General features: G+C 43.4%; 1 protein-coding gene across 1 annotated transcript in view; it reads left to right on the top strand.

The window, feature by feature from the left end:
- The first annotated feature begins 235 nt into the window (after positions 1-235).
- LOC146072474 (TRPM8 channel-associated factor homolog) overlaps positions 236-22,593 on the top strand; it is a 31,466-nt gene continuing 9,108 nt past the window's right edge. Inside the window, exons 1-3 of the mRNA XM_083179701.1 lie at positions 236-852; positions 4,715-5,670; positions 17,243-17,337. Coding sequence (XP_083035827.1) covers positions 236-852; positions 4,715-5,670; positions 17,243-17,337 — 1,668 coding nt within the window. The remainder of the gene's footprint in view (positions 853-4,714; positions 5,671-17,242; positions 17,338-22,593) is intronic.

The following is a 22,593-nucleotide window of genomic DNA, read 5'->3' as shown; positions in this document are numbered from 1 at the left end:
ATTCTGGGAGAATCCCGGGAGACTGGAAAAGCCTCCTGGAGGGTTGCCAGTGCCACCAAAACCAGGAGAATCCCAGAAATCCAGGAGAGGTGGCAACCCTAGCTGTGGGCCTCTACCCCTGTATAACTTTTAATATTACAGTATATTAAATGTATCTGGCTCCAAAATATATTTTGACAAATGTATTTCTTCTGTTCACCGCCCATTTTATTTTGTTTTACAGTTCACAAAAAGTATGACAACAAGTGATGACTTCAACTCCCTGGTCCAGGGTCTCTCTAGTCTGGATTTCTCTGGGGATGATGCACCCTGCAAACTTCTCCTGTGCGGTGACACTGCATTCCCAGTGCTTGTGGGTTCGTCAAAAGAGGTCCTTATTGGTGCTGGTTACTATGGCACGGGAAGGATTGTTGCGCTGGGCCATGATTCATATTTCAAAAACCCACAATTCAAGGATTTCCTGAAAAATGCAATATCCTGGCTAAAACCATCCTCAAGAACTGTCATTGGTGTCAATAGCAGTGTCAGTTCCCTGGAAGAGACTATCTCTTCCTTTGGATACCAGGTTCAGAAGGATGCTGGCCCTAAAGAAGATCTGGCAGTGTTCTGCACATCAGGATATGATGACAGTGAAGCAAGAAAGATTGTTTCATTTGTGAAAAGTGGTGGGGGGTTGCTTATTGGAGCACAAGCTTACCATTGGGCTGTTGACCACAAAGAAGACAACATTTGGTGCAATTTTCCTGGAAACAAAATTACATCTGTAGCTGGGATCTATTTCACAGACATGTGTGGAGAGAAAGGAAATGTCAGCGTGAGCCAAAAGATGCAATGGTGCCCATTTTACAAAGAGTAAGTAAGCTGATATAGATACTTATGGCTGCATTATTCCGTTATCATAATAATATATAGGCATTACTGCCTATCAGCTAGATCAGGGGTCCTCAAACTATTTGGTACTTGTGTATTATCTGGGCGCCCGATGCATCGCATCGCATACCACTAATTAAGGTATGCGATGGCATGCGATGGGACCCGATTTCAGCCTTTCCCGAGCAGAGTATGCAATTTTAATATTGCGTCGCATCGCATGCCATTATAATGGCATGCGATGCGACGCAATTTCACATTGTACAGGCACCCTGATGCCTGATTCCTATGTTAAATGCCCCCCCAGACCCCATTTTTAATTGTACATGCACCCTGATGGGTGATTACTATGTGAAATGCCCCCACCCCCCCATTTTTAACGCCACCCCAGTATCAACGCCAACCCGAAGCGTGGCGAGCGCAGCGAGCCCGCGAGGGGCGGCAGTACGCGTCCTCCGACCTTTTCATACACCCACTATCCACGTCGGCGTGGAGTTGATCTTAGTTAGTGTGGCGAACACAGCGAGCCACCGATCCTGATGCGTGGCGAGTGCAGCGAGTCGAGCGAGGGGACGCGGAATAGAAGTAATCCACGTCCCCTCGCCACACTTCGGGCTCGGTGGCTTGCTGCGCTCGCCACACTATCTAAAATCAACTCCACGCCAATGTGGATAGTGGGGGTATGAAAAGGTCGGTCTACCACTACCTGGCCAGCAGCAGTTGCATGCGATGCAACCGATTTTTGGTTGTACAATGCCCTACGATGAAAATATCGGGCATCCAGATAATACACAAGTACCAACTATTTTGCTCTGGGACCCCATCAGACAATTAAAATAATTAAGGGACCCCAGCAAGTTATGTGGGGTACACACGAGGACTATATGGCCCAAAACGAGCCAATTTAGATACAATCTCAACCGATTGTATGTAAATCGGCAGTGTTTTGAGCCATTTCACTGCCCTTTTGATGCAATCCCGATCCAATGCGCTGCCCTGCGGGTCGGTCGGTCTTTTCTGAGATCCTACCTGCTGCAGGTAGCATCTCAGAAATGCCCATTGTAGTGGGTGGGGGTCACGATCGGATCGTGATCACATTAGGGGCATTTTCGCGGCGGATTAGCAGCGCCGTCAGCTCATGAGCAGGTCGTACGTTCCTCTGATGACCCACTCAAGAGCACCACCATCCTGGTGTGTACCGGGCATTACATCACATGTGTAGGCAGCAGACAGCACATACATGGCAGCATTGTGGAGGCACAATATGATGGGAGGAGTCTGAAGTAACAGATACTTCAACAGATTTTTCAGACTCCTTGAATCACTGACTGAGATTAAAAAAAGTCATCAGCCTGATGGTCAGCAACATGGAGTTGCGACCCTATACTGAGAAGGTCGGGACCCACTTTGGGGTCAGGACCCACAGTTTGAGAACCGTTGATCTAGACTCTATGAGGGAGATTTATAAAAGCTTGGAGAGAGATAAAGTGGACAGACATAAAGAACCAATCAATCCGGTTCTTCTATTTTTCAAACACAGCCTGTAAAATGGCAGCTAGATGTTGATTGGCTGGTATTTTGTCTCTCTTATTACATCTCCCCATGAATGTTGTAATAGTACAAAGTTCTTTTATAGATTTCTCTCAAACTCATACTAAAATGGTAATAAGAGAAGGGGTGCTGAACAAAACATGAACCAGTATGTTTTGCGCCGATGTCCTTTGGGTTTAGTGCTGGCTATATAGAGGATTCAGCATATTGCTCTAGTTTGGCTGCAGAACAACTAATATTTTCCTTTACTTTTTACCATAAACCTGCACCCCCTTTGAAAATCACCAATATTATCCAAAGATAGAATTACATTTTTACTAAGCCCGATGGATGTGAAATTCCATTTCTAGGAGAGTTTTTGTATAAGACCTACATTCCACTCCTGGCATTCTGTTCCTATGCCACAAGATATTCTTATATATGAGGGGACGTTCAAGTCAAAATTACGGCTCCCTGAATACGATGTATGACGAGCTGGATATGATGTATGACAAGATGGATATGACTTACGATGAGCTGAATATGGCTTATGATAAACTCCTCCTCCTTCTCAGGAGCACAGATAAATAGGAGAGCTGTGATTGGATAATACAGTCATGTGCTTTTCAGTATATGTTATAGTCATAAAAATCTAAGATATTCATAACCAGCTCTTCATACGTCATATCCAGCTCATCATACAATACATCATATCCAGCTCATCATACGTTATATCAAACTCGTACATTATATCCAGCTCGTCATATGTTATATCTCTCTTGCCAGCTGTCATATCCAGCTCACCAAACCTCATATCTAGCTCTTTATACATCATATCCAGCTTGTCATACGTCATATCTAGCTCATCATACATCATATTCAGGGAACCGTAATTTTATCTTATTAGTCCCCTCATACTCATACACAGTTATATAATTATATGCATATACTGACCATCATACAAATACTACTGTACAAGTATAAGATTAAATAGGTTAAAATACAATACACTGCAATAACTAAACAAGTAAACTTTCCTTTGAACGTTTTACAATCTTTTCTCATCTTTTGCCCAATAAATTGGTGAATGATATTGTGTCATCGTGGTCATATCCCCCGCTATACTGTATTATGCTCAGAGTAATGTCATTATGAAACAGGGGCATGGCTTAGATGATAAAGTTAAGTGCAAAACTTAGGCGGCTGGACGGTTGTGTCAGTAATCAGCTGGCACTAGTAGGAAAGTCTCCTTTACCAGGCGGACAGAGGATCTTATTCTAGTCCACACGCAGTGCTGCAAATTTTGCAGCGTTGCGTGTAGATTTAATGCCGCTCGCACATCTGCTCCCCCTCCCCACTAGAATGGATGTTTTGCATAATTTGCAGCCTTGGTTGCGGGGACAAATCATTCGATGGTCACCGACCACCAAATGATTTGGAAGGAGCGTGCTCCCAGTACAGGAAGAGGGCAGGCAACTGACAGCCGAATTCCTGGGGACGCCCAGAGATTTTATGTGAACACCCATGGAACGCTGGGAGTTCCCACAGGCGCAGCCTGTCACAATTCCCTACCCGACCACCGCCTGGACTGGAAGGTGTGAACAGGGCAGCGAACTAGCAGTTTATTGTGTCCGCTCTCACCATAAATGTGCATGCGCTGTAGTAAAACATTGGTCCCCTGTGCGATTGCGCATCGAATTAACTGGAATAAGGTCCAGAGTTGAACATGATTTTTGGAAGCCTCACTGCCGTTCCGGAGCTGTGTAAGCGAGAATGAGTCGATTTTAAACACATTATGGGTGAGATTTAATAGGATGAGAGATTCAGAAAGTGAGAGATTTGGGAAGAAATCTCCAGTTTTTTTAAAGCGGCAATCATTTACACTGCAAAATCAAACTGGTCTTGCAGTGTAAATGATTGCCGCTTTAAAAAAACTGGAGATTTCTTCCCAAATCTCTCACTTTCTGAATATCTCATCCTATTAAATCTCACCCTTGATGTTTTCTATTAGTACATGAAAAAAATATCATTAAGATAAAGTACAACATACTTCATTAATTATTATAACTATCATGCCATCTTATTATATTTTTAACTCGTGCTTGTTATGTTGGTTTTTGCTTGAGAATAGTCATTTCCTTAAATTGGATCAATGCTCACTCAGGTTTATTTGGCATATCTGTCCTCTTTTAATGTTGCTTCATGTTATGATGTAATGCTCCTGTCCTGATTGAAAGGTCACTATTTCTGTATCTGACATACTGTATGTTACACTGCTGATGGCTGCATGTGTATTTCATTGTGTTTTACACAGGTTGAACTTTTCAGCAGATTTAAAGCAACTTATGGAAGGTGTTAATAATGTGGATATCAGTGGGAGTGGTCTTTCCTCTGAACTTCTGCTTCATGGACCTCTAACATTCCCAGTAGGTCTGACCAATGATAATCAATGTATTTTTGGTGCTGGATACTATGGCAAAGGCCGAATTTTTGTGGGAACACATGAAGGTAATATTCTAAGTTCACAGCTCAGGACCATCGTTCTAAACTCCATGAAATGGCTGTTAAAGGGAGGAAAGGGAAGAGTTGGTGTTAGCTCAAGTTATAGAGGTCTTCTTCCTATATTACAGAATGGTGGCTTTACTTGTGAACTATCAAAACTGATTCCTGAAATGCACAGTGTATACTGCTGTACGTCTTACAGCGATAAAGATGCAAGCCAAATCCATCAGTTTGTGGCAGAAGGAGGAGGCCTGTTCATTGCTGGCCATTCCTGGTACTGGTCCTATTCTAATCCAAATGTGTGTTCTGAATACCCAGGAAACAAAATCCTTAATAAGTTTGGATTTACCATTCTGGAGAAGACAGTTAGATCTGCAGTATATCATCCTTTGGATCCTCAGCAAACTGCTACCACGTATCACTTCCCCAGAGCAATCAGCCAGTTTTTGTGTGACCTACAGTGTGGAGCAGAGCAGAAGCCTCCTCTGGATTGTTGGATGTCACAGCTCACACGGGATACCTCAAGTTTTATGAAGCTGCCAGAAAGCCCTCTAACCTCATTGCTGCAGCAGGAGCTGGTCCGCCTAGTGCTTGGCAAAAAACTACCTGATGTTAGCCAAGGTTTTAAAGTGAAAAAAGGCTCCACGAAGGCTTTCATGCTGTCTCTGGCCCAAGATCTCAGCTCCTTTATTAAACTAGATGACCAAGAATTGAAAAATTTGCTGGACACACCTCCCATCACTGTGCAGATTGATGCTACAAACACCGGTACAGTATCATTGTCTTAATGAAAAAAAAAAAAAAAATATATATATATATATATATATATATATGGTACTTGTTTCCTAGCACGGCCACAACGATTTAGATCGTTGTGGTCGTAAGATAAAAAATCGGATCGATCGCATCGCATGCGATTTGGTCGCATACGATGCGACCGATCCGACCGACCGATTTTTCACCCGATTTTTTTTTTTTTTTCACCAGATTTGTTTCAATTGCCCCCCCAAATGTTACTAAGTGGGCTAGACCCCACGATAGACGTCAACCCGAAGCGTGGCGAGCGCAGCGAGCCCGCGAGGGGCGGCGGTGCACGTCCTCCGACCTTTTCATTCCCCTACTATCCACTAGGGCGTGGAGTGAGAATAGAATAGTGTGGCGAGCGCAGCGAGCCACCGAGCCCGAAGCGTGGCGAGCGCAGCGAGCCCCGCGAGGGGACGCGTCTAACTTCACAGGTATACGCGTCCCCTCGCGGGGCTCGCTGCGCTCGCCACGCTTCGGGCTCGGTGGCTCGCTGCGCTCGCCACACTATTCTATTCTCACTCCACGCCCTAGTGGATAGTAGGGGAATGAAAAGGTCGGAGGACGCGCACCGCCGCCCCTCGCGGCCTCGCTGCGCTCGCCACGCTTCGGGTTGACGTCTATCGTGGGGTCATGGCGGGCACATAAAAAATGTGAAATGGGTCATATTGGGCCATTTCACCTTTTTTATCATTTTACCCTATGTGAGATGGACTTAATCAAGTCCATCTCATCTTGTGCCATTATAATGGCACAAGACCGACGCGATCCTCCCGATTTCAATGTTAAAAGTTTTTTTAACATTGAAGTCTATGGAAAAATCGGGTCAATCGGTCGGTCGCATCGCGGCCGATTTTAATTGGTCGCGACCGACCGATTGACCCGATTTCTGTCAATCAAAGTGAAAAAATTGTAAAAAATCGGCCACATCGTGAGGATCGTGTCCCTTAATTAAGAGCCACGATCACTCACGATTGTGGCCGTTCTAGGAAACAAGTACCATATATATATATATATACATATGGATTCAGTATTAAATCCCGGCGGTCAGGATCCCGGCGTTCAGAATCCCGACGCTGGAATCCCGATTGCCAAAATCCCAACAAGGGGGGGACGTGGATCGCCCCCCCTTGCGGGCTCGCTGCGCTCGCCACGCAGCGGGCCCGGTGCCTAATTTATTCTCCCTCCGGGGGTGTCGTGGACACCCCCGGAGGAAGAAAGTGTCGGGATTTCGGCGATCGGGATTCCAGCGTCGGGATTCTGAACGCCGGGATCCCGACCGCCGGGATTTACACTGTTTCCCTTATAATATATATATATATATATATATATATATATATATATATATATATATATATATATATATATATATATATATATATATATATATATATATATATATATATATATATATATATATATATATATATATATATGGTTGATCACGGCTGCTGGCGGCACTCCGATGAGGGACTTGGCAACATGCAGAAATGAAAACTGGAGCCGTGTACAGTTAGGTCTAACAGTTTCGGAAGATTTATTTCCTTCGTCAGAGAACAATTAAGTGAATGAAAAGCACTTACCTAAATAAGCTCCCACCACACACCCCGTGCTGCAAGCTCCGGCGGCCCGGCTCCGGTGACAGAGGCAGACGTCATCGTGGCTGCGCCCTGCATCAGCCAGAGCGGGTTGCCATGGAGACCTGCGTAAACAATAAAGTGAAAAGAAAAACGGGTAAATAGAGGAATACACATGAGGAAACAACAAGTTACTATATAGCAGTAAATGGTAACTGGACATGATAAGAGATCATGAAAAGGCAAAACTGTGCCGGTTCAAGGCAACCAAAATCAATAACTAAGCTAAACGAGGGGACATGAGCAAATGAGTAAAGAGGAGAGAGATAAGCGGGGAGAGATAAATGCAAAAACATGATTTTACAAAAAGCAATTCAGTGATAGGTATTCATTAAGTCCCATTGGCGATAGAGTGTTCAATTTGTAAATCCACGCTGATTCTCTTTGAAGCAACAGTTTATTGCGGTCACCTCCTCTTCTAAGCGGAGGAACTTGTTCAAGCATCCAGTATTTTAGTGACGGTAATGTGTGCCGATGTTCCTTGAAATGGCGTGCGACTGGTTGATCAGAAACAGCACCTTCAAGGGCCAGTTTGATGGACGAGCGGTGGGCGGCCATCCGCTCTTTAAATGTACGGGTGGTCTTTCCCACGTACAATAAGCCACAAGGGCACTGGATGGCATACACAACGAACCTACTGCTACAGGAGAAGGTCTGTCTGAGCATGATGGTAGCTCCTGTAGTCGGATGTTTGAATGCGTTCCCAGTGGTTAAGAAACGGCATGTAGTGCAGCTGGCACATCTGTAGTTGCCCGTTTTTTTTGTAAGAAAGTGTGCGCTGGGTTTGCGCATCCCAGTAACATCACTTTTGACAAGATAGTCCCGTAGGTTACGACCTCTTTTGTAGCAGGGAAGCAGTCTGGAAGACCGGAGTTGGGGAAGATCAGGATCCTGTGACACCAGGGGCCAGAAGGTTTTGGCTGTGTTGACAATCTCTGAACTGTAAGTCGTGAAGGTATTAATGAAGGGAATGCGTCCCTCAGGGATAGTTTTCTTGGCTCTAGGGAGCAATGTCTCGTTCCTAGAAGTGTTCAGTGCCCGCTCTTTAGCCAAACGTAGCTGTGCAAGGTCATATCCCCTGAGTATGAATTTTTTCATCATAGTTTCCATTTTGGCAGCCGCATCTGTGTCCGAGCTGCAAATGCGTCTGACGCGCAAGAATTGGGAGAAAGGAAGCCCTCTCTTGAGGGATGGAGGGTGATGACTCGATGCCTGGAGGAGATTGTTGCGGTCAGTGGGTTTCTGATACAGAGAGGTGGTAATCCCAGTGGGGGAAATGTTAATGCAAACGTCCAGATAGTGCACAGAAGTAGTGCTGCATTCAGTAGTAAATTTGATGTTATTATCAAGGTTATTGAGCTCAGTCAGGGTACTGGTAAGAAGTTCAGGGGGTCCTGTCCATACGAGTAGGACATCATCAATGTACCTTAGGTACAACGCTATATGTTCAGCAATCAATGGTTGGGACAGGATGAGGTCCCTCTCCACCTCGAACATGAATGCGTTGGCATAAGTAGGGGCCACACAACTGCCCATCGCGCAGCCCTTCAGCTGCAGGTAGAATGCCCCGTTAAAGATAAAATAATTGCGGGTCAGCGTGGTTTCTAGTAGTTCAAGGTAGAATTGGATGTCCGGTCCCTTGTATTTGCTGCTTCCAGTGATTAGTCGTCGGGTGGCCTGTATACCTCTATGATGGGGGATGTTGGTATACAAGCTCACCACATCCATTGTGCAGAGAGTGCTCTGCGGTGGTAAAGTCGGTAATGCTTGTAATTTTAAGATCAGGTTGGTGGTATCTTTAAGGTATGCTGTCTGCTCCTGGACCACTGGTTGGAGGAAGGCGTCCAAGTACTGGGAGATCGAATAATACATAGAGCCACGGGCGGATATGATCGGACGCCCGGGGGATGAGTAGGGTTTTTATGAAGTTTGGGAATGGTGTACAACAAAGGATCTGCCTTTGACCCCCCATCTACCAGCGCTTCTTTGAAAAGCAATAACAAAATCCTGGACAAAAAGGCTTGCTCTAAGGTTACTGACAGCACCATTGCACAGAAAAACATGACAAACGTTGAACTTAAAGCCCTTAACAGCCTCAGCAAATATGATGATATCATTATCAGACCTGCTGATAAGGGGGGAGCAGTAGTGGTCATGGACCTGGACTTCTATGTCGATGACATATATAAACAGCTGGCAGATGACACAGTGTACCGCAGACTTGAAAAAGACCCGACTACAGACTTCAAAAAAGAGCTTGATGGTATACTCACCTCGGCCGTTGAAAACAACATCATTTCCAAATACTGCAAAGAGGCCCTCAGTGTTGCCAACCCCACCATTCCTTTGTTGTACACCATTCCCAAACTTCATAAAAACCCTACTCATCCCCCCGGGCGTCCGATCATATCCGCCCGTGGCTCTATGTATTATTCGATCTCCCAGTACTTGGACGCCTTCCTCCAACCAGTGGTCCAGGAGCAGACAGCATACCTTAAAGATACCACCAACCTGATCTTAAAATTACAAGCATTACCGACTTTACCACCGCAGAGCACTCTCTGCACAATGGATGTGGTGAGCTTGTATACCAACATCCCCAATCATAGAGGTATACAGGCCACCCGACGACTAATCACTGGAAGCAGCAAATACAAGGGACCGGACATCCAATTCTACCTTGAACTACTAGAACTCACGCTGACCCGCAATTATTTTATCTTTAACGGGGCATTCTACCTGCAGCTGAAGGGCTGCGCGATGGGCAGTTGTGTGGCCCCTACTTATGCCAACGCATTCATGTTCGAGGTGGAGAGGGACCTCATCCTGTCCCAACCATTAATTGCTGAACATATAGCGTTGTACCTAAGGTACATTGATGATGTCCTACTCGTATGGACAGGACCCCCTGAACTTCTTACCAGTACCCTGACTGAGCTCAATAACCTTGATAATAACATCAAATTTACTACTGAATGCAGCACTACGTCTGTGCACTATCTGGACGTTTGCATTAACATTTCCCCCACTGGGATTACCACCTCTCTGTATCAGAAACCCACTGACCGCAACAATCTCCTCCAGGCATCGAGTCATCACCCTCCATCCCTCAAGAGAGGGCTTCCTTTCTCCCAATTCTTGCGCGTCAGACGCATTTGCAGCTCGGACACAGATGCGGCTGCCAAAATGGAAACTATGATGAAAAAATTCATACTCAGGGGATATGACCTTGCACAGCTACGTTTGGCTAAAGAGCGGGCACTGAACACTTATAGGAACGAGACATTGCTCCCTAGAGCCAAGAAAACTATCCCTGAGGGACACATTCCCTTCATTAATACCTTCACGACTTACAGTTCAGAGATTGTCAACACAGCCAAAACCTTCTGGCCCCTGGTGTCACAGGATCCTGATCTTCCCCAACTCCGGTCTTCCAGACTGCTTCCCTGCTACAAAAGAGGTCGTAACCTACGGGACTATCTTGTCAAAAGTGATGTTACTGGGATGCGCAAACCCAGCGCACACTTTCTTACAAAAAAAACGGGCAACTACAGATGTGCCAGCTGCACTACATGCCGTTTCTTAACCACTGGGAACGCATTCAAACATCCGACTACAGGAGCTACCATCATGCTCAGACAGACCTATTTCTGTAGCAGTAGGTTCGTTGTGTATGCCATCCAGTGCCCTTGTGGCTTATTGTACGTGGGAAAGACCACCCGTACATTTAAAGAGCGGATGGCCGCCCACCGCTCGTCCATCAAACTGGCCCTTGAAGGTGCTGTTTCTGATCAACCAGTCGCACGCCATTTCAAGGAACATCGGCACACATTACCGTCACTAAAATACTGGATGCTTGAACAAGTTCCTCCGCTTAGAAGAGGAGGTGACCGCAATAAACAGTTGCTTCAAAGAGAATCAGCGTGGATTTACAAATTGAACACTCTATCGCCAATGGGACTTAATGAATACCTATCACTGAATTGCTTTTTGTAAAATCATGTTTTTGCATTTATCTCTCCCCGCTTATCTCTCTCCTCTTTACTCATTTGCTCATGTCCCCTCGTTTAGCTTAGTTATTGATTTTGGTTACCTTGAACCGGCACAGTTTTGCCTTTTCATGATCTCTTATCATGTCCAGTTACCATTTACTGCTATATAGTAACTTGTTGTTTCCTCATGTGTATTCCTCTATTTACCCGTTTTTCTTTTCACTTTATTGTTTACGCAGGTCTCCATGGCAACCCGCTCTGGCTGATGCAGGGCGCAGCCACGATGACGTCTGCCTCTGTCACCAGAGCCGGGCCGCCGGAGCTTGCAGCACGGGGTGTGTGGTGGGAGCTTATTTAGGTAAGTGCTTTTCATTCACTTAATTGTTCTCTGACGAAGGAAATAAATCTTCCGAAACGGTTAGACCTAACTGTACACGGCTCCAGTTTTCATTTCTGCATGTTACCAAGTCCCTCATCGGAGTGCCGCCAGCAGCCGTGATCAACCCTATATACCCTGCTTTGGAAGGCACCGGGGGCAACTGTTGTTTGCTGTTTGGAGTGCCGGATACCAACATTTGCTATATATATATATATATATATATATATATATATATATATATATATATATATATATATATATATATATATATATATATAAAATTGTAGATGAAATGGGCACTCACCAAGGTCTTATTCAACAGCAAAATTTATTGTCGATACAAGGGTACATCCGACGTGACGTAACGTTTCGATCTAGATCGAAACGTTACGTCACGTCGGATATACCCTTGTATCGACAATAAATTTTGCTGTTGAATAAGACCTTGGTGAGTGCCCATTTCATCTACAATTGTACCCTTTGATGTTCATTCATCTGTTGGAGCACCCCACTTTGAAAGCATGAACAATTGAGTGCGGACTCTGTCAATTTATATATATATATATATTTTGCGGGAACTCGGCACTCCAAGTACTGAGGTGTAATTCTAGTATATAGCCGGGTGCCTTCCCCTGGTTTGGTAAGGATATTTGGGGTTGTGCGGATGACACTCTTGGACTTAATGCGGCGTAGGCTTTGATAAACTGAGCCAACTGCCAGATGGTGATACAACGTTTCGAATTTACCTGAAGACGATATTAAAATCGAAACGTTGTATCACCGTCTGGCAGTTGGCTCAGTTTATCAAAGCCTACGCCGCATTAAGTCCGAGAGTGCTACCCGCACAACCCCAAATATATGGCACACACAATCCTCAAATCCATCCACTGGGGTGCATTTCTTAGGCTATAGTCCCAGGGGTACAGCCAAAAATAGCAACTGTCCAAGCAAGAGCACTCACCAGATTTCCAAAAGTTTATGCAGTAAAAAGTTTAATACATCACCACTTGTTTATAGTACAGAGTCGACGTTTCGAGCCACACCGGGCCCTTTGTCAAGACCAAAACATAGATGATTCACACCATCAGATGATCTATCACAGTAATCAGCTGTACACCTTAAATACCATGGTGCCAGGAAGTGCCTCCAAATAACCAGTTAATACCAGAAATGTACATAAAACATGTTTTCTATCAAATAATTTTATACATTACATATCACCCCAGTTGGTAAGGATGGCATTTGAAGCATACCCACATTTTTAGCACCATCACTACTCCCCTGGTATAACAAAGTCAGTTCACATCAGCGTGTGTTCCACCCTGTTGGAACGCAGCACCGGAAGTCTGCAATCGCGTTTCCGGAAACAGACCTCAGTAGTGCATGCGCTCATAGCGCCTGGTTGGTTAACCGGAACATGTGACCTGGAAGACAAGTTATCAAGGCTACATGCGTTCCATTAATGCCTATTGGAACGCATCCCCATCAACTAAAGCCGGCTGTATGCTTTCCACTACTGCTCTGTGGAATGCACCACTCTAAGTATATACATATAATGCATGGCTATATGGGGCATTCATATTTATACACCACCTACAAATAGTGATATTTCATCACACTCAAAATTATTCCTCAATCAATATTCCTACGTCATTTATGGGGAAAAGTATAATTATTAAGATATGCAACCACAATTCTATTAATAGAATTGCAGTGGACATGTCAGATTTTTAAAGTGGCACTTACTGGTCATCATACTATCCAAGTTTCACAATAGGTAATACATATTAAACATAGACAAACAACATAAAGCACACTATTAAAAAAATTGACCGTCGGTATAAGGGGAGACATCGATCAGTAAAATCACTTTCTCGAAGGACCCCATTAGCCGAACTGGTCATATACTCAAGTCCTGGGTAGCTCGTCTAGAACTAGTCTGTTAGCGGGTCACAAAGTTAGTCAACTCGTTTATACTAGATCATAAGAAAATATTCATATGGGTTTTTTCATTTAAGCCTCTTGGGCACACAGTATCCAGTCGGCGGATCCACAAAGCTTCTCTTTTGAGGAGCATCAGCCCCCTATCACCACCTCTAGGGGGAGATGGGATCTAATCAATTGCCATGTAGCGCAGTGTAGCTAGCTGGTGTCCCTCTTTGACAAAATGATCTGCTACTGGTTTATGCGTATCACCAGTTGAATATGCCAGTCGAATTGACGACCTATGCTGGTTTATATGGTCTCTCAATGTCCTTATAGTCTTCCCCATGTACATTAAGCCACAGGGACATATAAGGTAATATATTATGTGGTCAAGCTGGCAATAGAGTCAATCATCGACTCTATTGCCAGCTTGACCATGTAATATACGACCTGCCAACAGACTAGTTATAGACGAGCTACCCAGGACTTGAGTATATGACCAGTACGGCTAATGGGACCCTTCGAGACAGTGATTTTACTGATCGATGTCTCCCCTTATACGACGGACATTTTTTTTTAATAGTTTGCTTTATGTTGTTTGTCCTACGTTTAATATGTATTACCTATTATGAACCTTGGATAGTATGATGACCAGTAAGTGCCACTTTAAAAATCTAATTGTTAATACAATTAGGGTTGCATATCTTAATAATTATACTTTTCCCCATAAATGACGTAGAAATATTGATTGAGGAATAATTTTGAGTGTGATGAAATATCACTATTTGTAGGTGGTGTATAAATATGAATGCCCCATATAGCCATGCATTATATGTATATACTTAGAGTGTAGTGGAACGCATACAGCCTGCTTTAGTTGATGACAAGTGGTGATGCGTTCCAATAGGCATTAATGGAACGCTTGTAGCCTTGATAACTTGCCTCCCGGGTCACATGTCCCGGCTAACCATCTATGTTTTGGTCTTGACAAAGGGCCCAGAGTGGCTCGAAACGTCGACTCTACTATAATCAAGTGGTGATGTATTAAACTTTTTACTGCATAACCTTTTGGAAATCTGGTGAGTGCTCTTGCATGGACAGTTGCTATATATATGCACATAGAAATATATTTACTTTTGCATATAACAGGGTCATTCATAAATATGTAAGGGGTATCCTCTTAATATAACAAGAACACTTTAAGAATTGTTCATTTTCAAATAAAGCCATTAATGTTTGATCACCTCAATGGTAACATACCAACATTTCCAGGGCCCTTTTAAAGGTTCCAAACAGCATCAGAAGATAAACCAAATGAGCATTGTCTTCTGATTTCATTGTCTTTGAAAAAGGTCTTGGGTGTGGACAAAAGTGTTGGAATGGCAACTCAGGGCCAGATTAATACATACATTGCTTGAGCTGAAAATGATCAAGGGCCTATTGTAAGAAGCTGAAGAGCTGTTGCCGGTACAGTGTGGTCATGGCCAGCGCCAAGTGTGTTTGGACACCCTCTACACAAGAAAAACACCAGAAGCATATTTTGTTTAATAACACTATGGTACAATTAAGCTGGTATTCAGCAATACTTACCTCTCTGGCAAGATCTGATGCTGCCCCCCCCCCCCTCTAGTTGCATCACCCACTCACCTGCTAACAGTCTAAAGGTGCATAAATTAGGTGCAATATGTATTTCTGAGTTTGACTATATAGTCCACATCAGAAGAAAATTTAGTACATATCACACATTGTCTAAACAGTTTGAGATGGCTATGCCTGTCCCCTGGTCAGTACTGCAAGTAAAAATAGACTTTGCAGATAGGTCAAATTTGATTATATGGTACTTGTTTCCTAGCACGGCCACAATCGTGAGTAATCGTGTCCCTTACTTAAGGGACACGATTACCCACGATGGACCCGATTTCTTTTGAAATCAGGTCCATTTTGCCGGCTAGGATAAAATATCGGGGGCATCGCGTCGGTCGGGACCATTAACATTGGTCCCGACGCGACCGACGCGATGCCCCCGATATTTCCATAGACTTCAATGTTAAAAAATATTTTAACATTGAAATCTTGTCGGGAAAGGTAAAATATCGGGGGCATCGCGTCGGTCGGGACCATTAACATTGGTCCCGACGCGATGCGACGCGATGCCCCCGATTTTTGCATAGGATTCAATGTTAAAAAAATTTTTAACATTGAAATGGTGTAAAAATGTAAAAAAATGTGAAATGGGTCCATATGACCCATTTCACATTATAGATGTCCCCGTCGTCGCCCCACGATAGACGCCAACCCGAAGCGTGGCGAGCGCAGCGAGCCCGCGAGGGGCGGCGGTACGCGTCCTCCGACCTTTTCATGCCCTACTATCCACTAGGGCGTGAAGTGAGAATAGAATAGTGTGGCGAGCGCAGCGAGCCACCGAGCCCGAAGCGTGGGGACGCGGATACCTTCACAGTTATACGCGTCCCCTTGCGGGCTTCACAGGTGTCCGTGGCGACGCGGACACCTGTGAAGCCCGCGAAGGGACGCGTTTACCTGTGAAGGTATCCGCGTCCGCTCGCCACGCTTCGGGCTCGGTGGCTCGCTGCGCTCGCCACACTATTCTATTCTCTATTCTCACTCCACGCCCTAGTGGATAGTAGGGCATGAAAAGGTCGGAGGACGCGTACCGCCGCCCCTCGCGGGCTCGCTGCGCTCGCCACGCTTCGGGTATGCGTCTATCGTGGGCTGCTGTTTACGCGCTTCAATTTGGGGGGGTTGGGAATTTTTTTCATTGAATACAATGTAAAATTGGGTCCCAGGGACCCAATTTACATTGGATTCAATGAAAAAAATCGGGTCAAAAATCGGTCGGTCGCGTCGATCGCATCGCATGCGACCAAATCGCATGCGATGCGATCGACCCGATTTTTTTCAGCACGACCACCCCGATCTTAATCGGTGTGGCCGTGCTAGGAAACAAGTACCGATTATATTGTATACAATCCAGAGTTCTGGTATAGTCAAAATTGTCCATTGTCAAATTTGCACAGAAATATAGTCAAAGTAGGAGTTTCTGTGCTTTGGGGAGTTCAAGGGAAATCGCATAGTCCAAATTAGCAATAGCCAAAATCACACTGTGTGTGTGCACCTTATCTCTGCCAGTGACCGGTTGCTGAGTCATGTGCATGCTCAATATACAGTCTGTGCATTTGCATGACTGCTTCATTGAGCAGGGACTCAGCGATGCCTGTAAGGCATTGCTGAAGCCAGAAAAGGCAGTGCTGGGTCCTCGTTGCGGGTAATGTGGGCTTTATCACTCTCATTGTTTATATTTAAAATATTTAATCTATGCATACGTCCAACTCTGGGTAACACGTAATTGCGTCAACGCGGCCTCATTGAACTGTGCCTACATGAGCACTTCCTGTTACAGCCCATTTCCACCTACTTAGCTGCAAATTTCGATGAAGGTAAAAGTGCACATGTCCGTGCATCAGTTACAGAAAATAGGTAATGAAGCAACACGCAAGATTTCCTCAAGGTAAATTCTGAATCATTGCCATTATGTGTGACAACGATTACTGAGATACATGTGTAGTGACACTGATACTGTGCCCCAGGTGGAGATGCGTGGAGAAGCACTGGACTCTACCTCCCTCCCAAGAAAGCAGCAGCACTTCTGTTTCCAGACTCAGTCTTGGGGAAAGGTCTCCAGGTAATCATGGGAATTGCTGAATTTTTACTTCATATTGATTAAGATAATTTGTTTTACAGTATTATTCATTTTTTTCATTTAAGATTTAGACCATGGACTGTGTTTTGCTGTTAGTTATATTGGGTACCCACTGAATGTCCCTTTAGTGGGACAGCTCTGAGTTACGGGCCTTAGTGGTTGTGTTTGTCATATTTAGAGACAGTATTAGGCTGGATCAGGGGTGGGATTTATTTTGACCAGATTGTGTATGTTTCAGTGTTTGGAGATATGGTAGTGTAAGCTAGCAGAATGTAAGATGATGGTGATGATGTGGTTCTATTTGATAGTTTCACATTGTGCCATAATTCAGTCCAAATAAACTACTTCTGCTCATCTGGGAAATATCATTTACATGACAGTCCATTAAATTAAATGTTTACCTGATGGAATATAGGGGGTTATTCTGGTTCACTTGTAAATGCACAATCACTCTCTAATGGACAAAACCATGTGTACTGCAGGTGGGGCTAATGTAACATGTGCAGAGAGAGTTACATTTGGGTGGACTTTGTACTTCAAACTGATATCTATATTGCAGTGTAAAAATAAAGCAGCCAGTATTTGCCCTGCACAGAAACATTAAAACACCCAAATCTAACTCTCTTTGCACATGTTATATCAGCCCCACCTGCAGTGCATATGGTTTTGTCCATTAGAGAGTGATTGTGCCTTTGCAAGTGAACCAGAAAAACCCACATAGGGTAAAGGCAGACATAAAATAACAAGACATAAGGGGAAGTTTACTAAGATGGGAGTTTTATTTCACATCAGCTGTTGCTATGGGCAACTAATGATAATCAAAATGTATTTATCACTTTCTAGAAGATAATAGTATCTTAATGGTTGCCAATGGCAACATCCCATCGGAAACAGAAGTCCCATTTTAGTAAATTTCATCCATAGTGTCACAATTGGATGGCTGATTCCACAGATTTGTCAATCTGAAAATCTACATCTGTTACTACTGGGTTATGCATGACATGGTCACTGCCACCAGCAACAGGAATCCAGACTCTAATTTTATGTAGCGTCTACCTGCACACAATTATTAATATTTTGCAAAGTATATAACATGGGCCACACAGGTCTTGGGTCTAAGAACACAGTAAGAACAACAAGACATTAGGGGCCTAATTCTGATTCATTCAAAACAGGGTGAATTCGGCCCTATTCCGATGTTTAGGGGTTTGCACATAAACTCGCCAGGCCATTCATTGTGGTAAAGGAGGGCTGGGGCAGCCGGAGGCAAGAATGGGGTACGTCCATGGGAACGCCCCCACCGTTTTATGAGCAGTTCCATGGGTATGCAACAGGCCAATGCCTGGCAGGGGCGGGTGGCTAACTTCACAGGACAGCATCCAGGCACACGCAAATAAGTTTTCACTGACTTCTTATTTTTGTGAAGGCAGGAGAGATCATTCAATTGATTTCTCCTGCAGAGGAGACATGCGAGGGAATGTGTTTTCTTTACACAATGGTGGCGGGGGAAAGGGGGGGGGGGGCGGCATTCGGAGAGATGGCATCTCAAGCGCTTGGTAATTTGTGATTTTTGCAGTTTACCAAGCCAACCTGAGTCGGGCCCTAAGTCTTCATTTTCAAAAACAGTTACAACAATTTTAATAGGAATACTTTAAAAGATACACACAGATTATGGTGCAATCTTTGAGAAAATAAACAGGATAAAAACATAGTTTGGGCATCACCTTTGAGTGAACAATGGTGGAGCCAGACTGCTCTGGAAATAGTCGCATCATTCAAGCTGTGTGGCTACCTTGTGCGAATGACCATTGAGTCTCTAGAGCAGGCATTCCCAGCCCTGGTCCTCAAGTACGCCCTAAACATACATCGCCAAGCCTGCATTCGCAGGGGAATGACCAGCGTTTTTATGGGGACGCCCCACTGGGGATGGGGCTGAATTCAGATCGCTACGAGTGATCCTGAATCGGCCCATTTTTAAAACCTAACTGAGAGGAGACAGCTTAATTAATGATCAGGATGTTAAAAGCAAAAAAAAAAACATTATTAGTAGTTTATCTTTTGTACAATTGAAAGTAATTATGCATATTTGCCATAGAAGCTGGAAATCCTTGTACCACAGCGGCAATATTCATTTCTCAGTTCTGAAACAGCTTATTATGTAACAGAGTGGTAGATGTATTATAGTGGCGCTGCTATACCACTTCCTGCTTCGCCTCATTAATGAGGCAAAACATAAAGAGACATCAGCAAGATGTATTAACATCTTGTCTGCCGAAGCATAAACTCCTGCCTCTGTCGATGTCCCCTAGAGCAGACAGAACATAAGCTCATGCTGACTCGCTGTCTCCTTCATCCTTGGCCGTCTGTACTTGGCATGCACGAGATCTCGATACTCATATGAGATCTCCAGAGCAGAACAGAGCTTGTAAAGATGTCAAGTCAAAGAATACATAATGAATAATCTTTAAACATTGTGCAAAGGTAATACATAAATATAACATTACTCAAAAGAGATTGGCGGGTCATTGAGCAAGATACGTTCTTCATATGTTCTACAAAAGCAATGGTATATGGCTAGTCTGGTGGACAGGGATCTCCATATAGCTGCTCCAGGTTTCAAAAAGGTTTTTGGTGCAAGTTTCTTTTTGAAGAGAGGCTTCAAGTCAGTCCATATGAAAGATAAAAAATAACTTATCTTTAAAGATTTTCAAGGTTGGAGGGGTCTCTTGAATCCACACCTGAAATATAGCTTTGCAAGCCAATAACAATTTTTAACTGCTCTAGGGATTCTGTTTCCCTCAGGTAGGAGGCCAAATATAGTCCATTCAGGGGAATATGGAGTATAATTGACTAAATGTTCCGTAGAAAAACATCTACTCTGCATCCAAAACTTTTTAATAACAGGACAAGACCAAAAACAATGGTATAGGTCTGCTTGTTTAGATTTACATTTAGGACACATTGGAGTATCTAGGATACCCATATGAAATCCCCTCAACGGAGAAATATAAGAGCGGTGAAAAATATTATTATACATTGCGCCATTGGAAAAGTAGTTAAAGAGTATTGTAGCAATTTGAGTAGGTCATTCACAGTTAAAGAAGGAAAATGTGGAATGATGTAGAGGTGATCTAAGAAATTTATAATAAAGCGATATCGCTCCTTTAGATAAATGAGGTGCTATCAATACATTATCAAGATCATTGTCCCAGTCGTCCATTGGAATTAGGTTAGATATTTTATTGGCATAATGTTGAGTTTACAAAAAATGAAGGTTTAACAAAGAAAAAGAAAACTCCTTTGTGGAGGCACGCTAAAGACGTATATACGTATTATTCAAAGAGTGTGGTGAAAAAGTGTCATGTCCTTAATAAAACTTAACTTTTAATAAGTATATTATAAATGTTAACAAATACACACAACAACAACAACACAAAAGATTAAAAAGCTAAAAAAGCACCCCTTTGTAAAAGGCAAAGGTATATTTAAATCCTGAATATGCCTGAAAATAAATATTTAATTTAATAACTGGTACAACAAATAAATACTCCGCTCAGCAATTATCAGACTGCAACTGGTAATTAATTAATAGCAGGCGCATGTAGGATACAACTTCAAATTGGCTTATTAGTTAATAAACCGACTGAGTAACAAAGTCTAAGTGCTAAAGTTGCACTACTAATTGGTTGAGGAACTGGGGACATGAACATGATATTTAGTAACATTGCATAGAAATCTCAATGATCATGTATTCCCCAATGAATTGCGCAAACACAGTAGAGATGTGACAGTATATTTTTTTAATACAGTTAGTATCAAGCGGCTGTAAATGAATCTATCTGAATGATAAATGTTAATTCATTAAAGTCATGAAGAAATGCAAAAGAGAAGGTAAGGGCTGCAAATGTCTTGGGTCTCAAGGGTGTTTCATTTAGCAACATAGGAGATAATTAGGCCACACATCATGGATTTTGAAGCCTCCCAGAACAAGACAGGTGTTACCCAATGCACTATATTGTTGTCGACATATTCAAGCCAATGATGTTTGAGATTTTGTCGAAAATTGTCGGATTGAAATAGATATGAGGGGAACCTCCAGGAGTGATGCGAGGACCCGGTAGACGATAGTTGAAAGGAGAATTCAACTGATATTGGAGACATTTTAATCTGGGGCCATGCACCTATTGAACGTATAGGGATTAGGTGATCCGCCACAAAAATATAATCTATGAGTGAGAATGAGTGATGAACTCCTGAATTAAACGTGTAAGTTTTATCGGTGGGGTGAAAGAGTCTCCAGACATCAGGTGTGTTTGTGATAAAAAGACATTTAGTGCAGTCCATAATCTAGAAGTATGTAAGCTTGGGGGAGGGACTTTATCTAAAACGGGATTCCTGACAATAATAAAATATCCACCCACAATTAAAGAGGTGATATAACGTTGGGCCAATAATTGCGAGATTTAAAGAAGGAAATATAGTACTTGAATATTTTGGGCATAAATATTTAAGATAGTATATGAGGAATCTCTTATTTTAACATCCAGTAACAGATATCTGCCTTCTGGATCAGGGACCGAAGGATAGGCCACTCCTCTGGCCTGTTTAACATAAGGTGCAGAAATACAGTCAGCCAACCAAGGCACCCTAAGGGATGAGTCATCTCCAGCCACATCCCTGTAATTTAAACAGCATCTCCATCTTACATGGGGGGGGGGGGGGGGGGGGGTAGCAATATCAGTGCACAAAACGTGTGCTGATAATCCCTTCTCCCCCATAACGCATCTTCCCTGGTGTTTCTCAACCCAGCAAATGTTTAACTCACATATGGGCACCAACATTTACTTGCCAGCTATTAGTGCATTTTAGCCTAATCTGTAATTACATCTGTAGTTACTGTATGTCTGTTTTTCTGGTGCTGCTTGCCCCAACAAGCTTAATGCATTTCTCCACCTGTATGTATCATCAGAGGCTTCCTCAGACGTAATGGTGCATGCTTATTTCACCTCAGTTAGTGTTGTGCTCCTTGCACATCCAAGCCTTGCTCTGGAATAGAGTGCCCGCGTCTGCGCAGATATGCCCAATACATCAAGATATTACTCTACTGTATGCGTTCCATTCATCCGGGGGTTCTAGTGAATAGTCATTATGCGGCAATATACAACAATTAACATTATTTTTACATAGCAGCAATTACATCTTTAACCATTTCACATGTTCACAAATTAAAACCAATGA

The sequence above is a fragment of the Crinia signifera genome, chromosome 4, assembly GCF_055691185.1.
Source record: "Crinia signifera chromosome 4, ASM5569118v1, whole genome shotgun sequence".
Lineage (NCBI taxonomy): Eukaryota > Metazoa > Chordata > Amphibia > Anura > Myobatrachidae > Crinia > Crinia signifera.
This window is presented reverse-complemented; position numbering and strand designations above follow the sequence as displayed.